This window comes from Hyla sarda, chromosome 3 (assembly GCF_029499605.1).
Source record: "Hyla sarda isolate aHylSar1 chromosome 3, aHylSar1.hap1, whole genome shotgun sequence".
Taxonomy (NCBI): domain Eukaryota; kingdom Metazoa; phylum Chordata; class Amphibia; order Anura; family Hylidae; genus Hyla; species Hyla sarda.
In genome coordinates, this window is record NC_079191.1 from 135,948,846 (window position 1) to 135,957,828 (window position 8,983).

The 8,983-nt window shown below is 38.0% G+C and overlaps 1 protein-coding gene across 1 annotated transcript; it reads left to right on the forward strand.

Annotated features, from left to right (window-relative positions):
- Positions 1 to 3,175: 3,175 nt before the first annotated feature.
- On the forward strand, positions 3,176 to 7,141 carry LOC130360639 (uncharacterized). The gene is made up of 4 exons (XM_056563191.1): positions 3,176 to 3,339; positions 3,657 to 3,798; positions 5,845 to 5,998; positions 6,188 to 7,141. The coding sequence occupies exons 1-4, from the start codon at positions 3,292 to 3,294 to the stop codon at positions 6,924 to 6,926; spliced, it is 1,083 nt and encodes a 360-aa protein (XP_056419166.1). The 5' UTR covers positions 3,176 to 3,291; the 3' UTR covers positions 6,927 to 7,141.
- Positions 7,142 to 8,983: the final 1,842 nt, after the last annotated feature.

An 8,983-nucleotide genomic window follows, 5' to 3' on the forward strand; every position in this document is an offset into this window, starting at 1 on the left:
CCCACAGGTGTTTGATGACTTTTCGTTAAAGTCGGATGTGTAAATGGAAAAAAAAATGTGTTCACTAAAGTGCAGTTTTTCCCCCAAATTTACCATTTTTTACAAGAGGTACACGGAGAAAATGCCCCCCAAAATTTGTAACCCAACTCTTCTGATTATGGGAATACTCCATGTTAGGATATAAAATACTCTGCGGGTGAACTACAATGCTAAGAAGAGTAGAAGTCACATTTGGCTTTTGGAAGGCAAATTTTGCTGAAATGGCTTTTGTTGGGCATGTCACATTTAGGAAGCCCCTATGGTGCCAACACAGCAAAAAACAACCAACATGGCATAGTATTTTGGAAACTGAACCCCTCAAAGAACGTAACAAGGGGTACAGTGAGCCTTAACACCTCACAGGTTTTTTACAACTTTTCGTTAAAGTTGGATGCGTAAGTGAAAAAAAAACCTTTTTGTTCACTAAAATGCTGGTTTTTCTCAAAATTTTACATTTTTACAAGGGGTAATAGGAGAAATGCCCCCAAAATTTGTAACCCCATTTCTTCTGAGTGGACGTCAAGTGCTCTGCTGGCAAACTACAATGCTCAGAAGAGAAGGAGCGCCATTGAGCTTTTGGAGAGTGAATTTGTTTGGAATGGAAGTCAGGGGCCATGTGCGTTTACAAAGCCCCCCATGTTGCCAGAACAGTGGCATGAATTTGGAAACTACACCCCTCACAGAATTTAATAAGGGGTGCAGTGAGTATTTACACCTCACTGGTGTTTGACAGATCTTTGGAACAGTGGGCTGTGCAAATGTAAAATTACACTTTTCATTTTCACGGACCACTGTTCCAAAAATATGTCAGAGACCTGTGGGGTGTAAATGCTCACTGTACCCCTTATTACATTACATGAGGGGTGTAGTTTCCAAAATGGGGTCATATGTTCTGGCACTATGGGGGCTTTGTAAACACACATGGCCTTCAGTTCCAGACAAATTTTCTCTTCAAAAGCCCAATGTCGCTCCTTCTCTTCTGAGCATTGTAGTTTGCCCACAGAGCACTTTACATCCACATATGGGGTATGTTCTTGGAAATGGGGTTACAAATTTTGGGGGGCATTTCTCCTATTTTCCCTTGTAAAAATGAAAAATTTTGGGTAACACCAGTATTTTAGTGATTTTTTTTTCATTTTCCCATCCAACTTCAACGAAAATTCATCAAAAACGTGTGGGGTGTTAAGGCTCACTATACCCCTTGTTACATTCCATGAGGGGTGTAGTTTTCAAAATAGGGTCACACGTGGGTAGTTTTTTTGCATTTATGTCAGAACCGCTGTAAAATCAGCCACCCCTGTGCAACTCACCAATTTAGGCCTCAAATGTACATAGTGCGCTCTCACTCCTGAGCCTTGTGCACCCGCAGAGCATTTTACGCCCACATATGGGGTATTTCCGTACTCAGGAGAAATCGTGTTTCAAATTTTGGGGGTCTTTTTTTCCTTTTACCACTTGTGAAAATAAAAAGTATGGGGAAAAACCAGCATGTTAGTGCAAATTTTGAAAAAATTTAAGTGCAAAAACTGAAAAACCCGGGTCCTTAACCACTTAACGACCATGGACGTAAATGTACGTCCTGGTGTGCCGGTACTTAGAGCATCAGGACCTACATTTATGACCGCGAGCATCAAAGCTGTGCTTGCATCATACACGGCGATCCTGCAGATGTTCACCATTAACCCCTCAGATGCCGTGATCAGTACAGATCACGGCATCTGCGGCAGTGCGCATGTTAAAATAGATGAACAGATCGCCCGCAGCGCTGCAGCGGGGATCCGATCATCTGTAATGGCGGACAGAGGTCCCCTCACCTGCCTCCGTCCGTCTCCCGGCGTCACCTGCTCTGGTCTGAAATCGACCAGAGCAGAAGGTCACCGATAATACTGATCAGTGCTATGACCTATGCATAGCACTGAACAGTATTGGCAATCACATGATTGCTATAGATAGTCCCCTATGGGGACATAAAAAGTGTTAAAAAAAAAGTTTAAAAATGTAAAAGTAAAAAGTATAAATAAAAGTAAAAAATCCCCTCCCCCAATAAAAATGAAAATTGTCTGTTTTCCCATTTTACCCCCAAAAGTTAAAAAAAAAAATTTCATAAACATATTTGGTATCGCCACATGTGGAAATGTCCGAACTATCAAAATATAATGTTAATGATCCCGTACGGTGAACGGCGTAAATGTAAAAAAAATCCCAAAATGATGCTTTTTAGTCATGTTTTATTCCAAAAAATGTTTATAAAAAAAAATCTAAAAGTTTAATATATGCAAATTTTGTATCGATAAAAAGTACAGATGACGATGCAAAAAATGAGCCCTCATACCGCCCTGTAAATAAAAAAAGTTATAGGTGGCCAAAATAGGGCACTTTTAGATTACTGATTTTGTTCCAAAATGTATAGATGTTTTTTTAAGCGGTACAAAAATATAAAAGTATCTAGCCATGGGTATCATTTAAATCGTATTGACCCACAAAATAAAGAACACATGTCATTTTTACCATAAAGTGTATAGTGTGAAAACGAAACCCTCCAAAATTGTGGTTTTCATTTAAATTTCCTCCCAAAAAATATTTTTTTAGGGAGGAAATTTAAAAAGAAGCCCTTATATGGGTCTGTAGATGGAAATATAAAATAGTTATGGAGGAGGAAAAAACGAAAACGCAAAAATAAAATTGGCCTGGTCCTTAAGGTTAAATGGGCTTGGTCCTTAAGGGGTTAAGGGGTTAAATGATCTCAATTATGTAGCTTTAACTTTCATATGACCTATTGACTCTGAAGAAAATGCCTACTCGTCAAATCACTATCAGCAGCAACCCATGCCAGTAAGTGACTGGCTGAGGGGCAACGTCCTGCAGCTTCAGCATTAACATATCACAAACGACTCCTCTAGAAAGCAATGAGATTTCCTGTCAGGCAGCAAAAGAGCCTTCACTCCAAGAAGGTATGTTTAAAAGGTTTATTACCCAGCAAGCAATGTGTTTTAGGGTACGTTCCCACACGGCGTATACGGTGCGTATTTGACGTTGCGTATTTATTTTGAAAAATACGTTGCGTATTTTTGTGCCATTGACTTCAATGGGATGTGAAATGCGCTGCGTATTTTTTTTTTTTCATGCGCAGCAACATTTATTTGCGTATTTTGTGCGTATTTTTATTTTGTATGCCTGAATAAAGATAAGTTTGGCCCCGCCTTTCTTTCTGGAGTCCCGTTCGTTTCCGGGTGAAGTTTTTGCACAGCAAGCATGGCCTACTGCCGGATGGACATGAATGTGACGCAGCTAATTGGATTGGTTAGTACAAATGATATATGTGCCTTTATTAGTATAGTGTGATGTAATTGAGGAGATTGCCTGGGCGTTTGGTGTGCTTAATTGGTGCGCAACTTTGGCGCCAAAACAGCGCATGGGCTAAACCGCAGTGTTGGACAATCGTAGGGTTGGACATAGTGATGCGAGGGGGTGTTTTCTGCATGATATGTGAGATATTTTCATGTGTTTGAGCTAGTTATTGTAATGTTGTAACTCTTTATGTTTTGTTTTGTTTTTTGCCATGTTTTTTTGTGGGGATTCTAAAATTATTGCTTGTTTGCCTGTATTATTGGTGCTAGGTGGAAAAGAATCCCTGTTTGTGGGACTTGCTACACCCTGACTATATGAATAAAAATGTCAAGAAAGAGGTGTGGGTTCGTATTTTTCGTGAAATGTATCCTGACTGGGATGAGAAGGCGCGTGGTTTACGGAATAAAATTGGTATGTTTTTTTCATTTTTATTGTGGTAGTACTCTATATGGTGGAGATATCTCAAAACCTGCACATAGGATAACTTGTGCAGTTGCCTTTAGCAACCAAATGTGTTTTTTTTTAAATCCAATTATGCATTATTTTTCTTAATGCTAAATATATGATTGGTTGTTAGGGGAAGCTGGGCAAGTTTAGCTGTGCTCTGTTTATGATGAATGTCCACATCTCTCTCTCTCTCTCTCTCTCTCTCTCTCTGTGTGTATGTGTATATGTATGTGTGTATGTGTGTATATGTGTGTATGTATGTGTGTGTGTATATATGTATGTATGTATATGTGTGTATATATGTATGTGTGTGTATATGTGTATGTATGTGTGTATGTTCCAGCATCACGTCCAAAAAAGATAAAGATATTAACATGAAACTTTGCACACATGTTACTTATATGTCAACAACAAACATAGGATAGGTGATTTAACCCTTACTCACCCCTATTGGCCAGGGGCGGGGTTTCTGTTTAAAGTCAATGGGAAACATATGTTACCGCATAACTTCCAAACGGCTGGAGATATTTCCATAATACTTGGTCACATGTTACTTATATGTCCTCTTAAAATATAGGATAGTTCATTTAACCCTTAAGTACCCCCATTTGTGAGGGTTGGTGTTTTTGTTTAAAGTCCCATGCAAATCATTGGGAAATGTATGTTCCCACATAACTTCCGTACGGCTGGAGATATTTCCTTTTCAATACCTGGTACACATATTACAGGTCGGGATAGGAGGTTGGGATAGAAGGACCGGGATAGGAGGACCGGGATAGGAGGTCGGGATAGTTGGTTGTGATATAACAACAATATATGAGGATGAGATATGAAGTGAAAAGCTTCGTTCCTTTGTTTATTTTTATTTTCATCACCAACAAGGATTAGGAAGGAAAAACCGGCCAATGCAGCTAGTATGTATACAGTGGTCCCTCAACATACAATGGTAATTCGTTCCAAACCACCCGTTTGTCGAATCCATCGTATGTTGAGGGATCCGTGCAATGTAAAGTATAGGAAGCTGTACTCACCTGTCCCCGTCGCTCTGGACCAGGTCCTCACCGCTCCCGATGCTGTCCCAGGGGCTCCCGATGCTGTCCCGCTGTTCCGGTGTCTTCTTCGCGATCCTCCGGTGCCTTGCGCATCTTCTGCAGGGTCCGGCCCTCGCTTTCTGGTGACGTTATTACGCTGGAAAGCAAGGCAAGGCTGAAAACGACGCTGGAAAGCAAGGCCCGGACCCTGGAGAAGATGCGCAAGACACCGGAGGATCGCGAAGTGGACCCGGAGCATCGGGAATAGGTAAGTGAACCTGCCAGGGATGCTAAAACTGCTATCCGACAGCAGCTTAAGCATTTTGCGCTGTCGGATAGCAGTTAATGTGATGGCCCCGACATATAAAAGCATCATATGTCGATTTTATCATATGTCGGGGCCATCGTAGGTCGGGGGGTTACTGTATATATATATATATATATATATATATATATATATATATAGAGAGAGAGAGAGAGAGATAGATATCTATCTAACTTTCTATCTCTCTACTTGTCTCTATCTAAATATATGTATATATATAGCGAGAGAGAGAGCTCTCTTTTTATCTCTCTCTCTTTCTATCTATTTCTCTCTCTGTCTCTCTCTCTATATATATATATATAGATAGAGATATATATAAAAAATTCCCTATATATATATATATATATATATATATATATATATATATATATCTTGCGCTTTCTCTCTATATATATATTTACATATGTAAAAAAAAAAAAAAAATATATATATATATATATATATATATATATATATATATATATATATATATATTGCATTTGTATTTATAATGGATTAAAGCTACCACTATTTTTTTCACCTATTTTGTGTGCTCCAACCGCTTTATGTTCTCTCTCTCTCTCTCTCTCTCTCTCTCTCTCTCTCTCTATATATATATATATATCTATATCTATATCTATATATATTTATTAAATTAGAGAATTGCATTTGTAGGTGAAGATGTTAAAAACCGTTGGCGGTCTTTGAGGGACCAGTTTCGACGCTATGAAAATGCTAAAGAACAGAGTGGTTCATCCCCTGTCAGTCGCAGACGCTTTGCCTACTATGAGTCCCTGTTATTTTTACGCTCTGGAAGAGAGCTTCGGCCGTAAGTTTTTATTTTTTAAACACTTACATCACTTGTCTTCTTTATCAGTAGTTACATTTTTGTTAATGGATTTTTTGTTATCTAGCGTGCGCAATTTTTTATTGCGCATATTTTTTTGGTTTGGGTGGTTTGGGTTTTGTTTTTAACATTTGCCAACAATTAAAATAATTTCAAATGTTCTCATTTTAGATCTAGTGGTAATGTTGGTGATACCAATGAACCTGAAGATGAAGAAACCATTACCCTAGACTCTTCACCATCCATGATTAATACAGAAGATGACCCTCCTTTGGAAAGCAATCAAGCGGCTTCGGGTGGCCCTTCAACTAGCCATATTCGGGCAAATTTGCAGAGAGGCAGACACCAATCACGTGAAGGGGGTTTCAATGTTAACAGGCCAAATTTTGAGTTTGAGGCTCTGTCTATGCTGCAGAGAGTTGAAAAGGAGGATGAGTGGGACCATTTGGCATGTACCTTGGCTTCTCGCCTTCGTAAGCTGCCAGTTGGCCGCCAGTGGCACTGTGTTCCTATTCTGTTTGAAGTAGTTGAAATTTTTAATTCCCCTAATCCGATTCCCACTAACTTAGAAATAATAACAGAGCTAAATAAGCTTAAACAAAGTAGATGCCAGTCGATTCACTCTGCACCCCATGTAGCCCCACAATCAAGTGCCACTCTTTCCTCCTCTGAGGATCAACCTCACATGTTGTCCCAGCCTTCTTCCCGCCCAGCCTCAATAAGAGAACCGTCTCATGTATCTTTAAATTTAGGCAGATGTTCTAGTTTTCGCCAAATGTTGGACTTTAGTCCCCCAGATTCTGACCACTTACCTGCTTTTTCATACTGTCCAACAAATCGGTCAAGTTCGCAGCCATCAGACAATGTTACATCACCTGATGCTTCGCCACCAGTATATCAGGCATTGTAGCGACAATGTTTATTTTTTTATATGGCTTTTCAGTTTGAAATGACATGACATTAATGTGTAATTTGTGGTTACGTTGCACAGGTATGTTTTTGTCATTTTCGCTAATTATTCGGGCCCCTAGACATGCAGCAATGTTTGGGAAATATTCTGAAAATTTTGCCACAGAAAAGTGAGCTGTGTTGGTGCATGGTTTTTCTTAATAACAGCAGTTAGTGTTTATATGTAGGCCAAAATACAGAAAAATATTCCTTTTTTTTATACACAAATTGTGGGCCATGCTTGCAAAATGAATGTGAGATAAGTTGTGAGATAAGTGAGGTTTTTTGTTTACCTAGGCTCACTTACTGTCATTCCAGTGGCAATTTCTAAAAAAAAATAAAAAATTAGCAGGATTGCTTTTTTGATTTGTTTTTAATTTAAAAAAAAAATAAAAAATTGGAGGGGTCCATTGTGACTTTGGCTTGTTTGTTGAGCCGTTGTTTTATTTCTAAAATGATTATTTGGGGCCAAATGTGTGGTTACATGACATGGAGAGTGCTTGTGGCTATTTCATATATGTTAATGGTTAACTTTGTGTGTTAACATGGTTGGTACAGTAAGGTAATTTATTCTTTTTCAAGTTATGGTACTGTGATGCTTGTGATACAATTTTTTATGTGAAAAAGAGATTTTTGATGGTAGTGTCTTTTTATGCCTTTTGTCACACACAAATGTTAATAGTGGCACAAGTTGGCAGTGACACAAGACCCTTAGTGTTAGACCCCAAAAATTGTATTCTGGCCATAATGTTTGGGCATTTTACATGTTTGATTGGGTTAATTTGTTAGAAACCACACAATTGCACTTTTGTGTGTATGTTGCTAAGAAAAAGGGAGGCTTTGCTGAAAACCAAACAGGTAGCCAATGTTTGAATTGATTTATAATGCTGTTAGGAGACAACACATTTTAACAAAATATGCCTTCATTAGTGATAACACACAATATCACCTTTTAAAATCCAACAAAAAGGGGGATTTTGTCAGTGTAGGCTTACATTACATGACCACATTTTCCCTGCAGATTATTTATAAATATAGTGTTGGGTAAATAGTTGATTTCCTTATTTGATGGCTTTGCACGTCTAAGAAAATGAGGATCCAACCAAAAAAGGCTAGTGGATGAGATGTGTGATTGTATATTTGTCACCGCTGAGACCCAACGCAAACTCTACAGCAGCACCATTAACATATAGTGCTGGGAGTTAGCTATGACAATGTTAATGATAAGGCACAATGCATGTGTCATATGATCATGATAACACGCACCTGCACAATCATTATGTCATGCCTTGCACACTCAAAAGGTATTCTATTTGAGTGTGCATGACAGACTTAACACCCCCTCACATAGGCTGACATTGAGTGGTTTGTTTGGTGATGTCATGATCCTAGGTCCCCTGCATCGATATACAACAGGCGCATAACAATGCTTGATACGTGCCCTTGATGGTAGGGGTGCTGAATTTGAGTTTGCTATTGCTCACAATGTAAAGACACCTGCATTGAGTCATCTTAGCCTATATGTTTTGTCGATGTTTGAACATGGGTACGACCAAAGTGACACTTTCATTTATTTATGTTAAGATGTGTATGCCAATTTGTATTTCACTCTCTTTACTTGTATGTAATATTTATGATTGCACTTTATGACCTAATTGTATGTTAAAATTGAGAGTATTGTTTTTTTTTTTAAATAAACTTATTTAACAACTCAAAATTTTTGAAATTTAGTAATTATGTTTGATAATGTCGTATATGTTTGTTAAAAAATTAAAAATTTAATTTTTAATGGAAGGTAAAATTGAAAAAGTTTAAAAAATGTAAAGCAGATATTTGCGAAAAAGTATTTTGCCAGCAACACAGTACATAATACATATTTTGTTACAAAGAAATTAAATGAACATACTTTTTACTATATATTTATTAACAAAAATATCATTACAGCATGTGTAAAATATAGCAAATAATTAACATTTTACATTTTAACAACATAATTAAACAAGAAGTACACATTTTGGC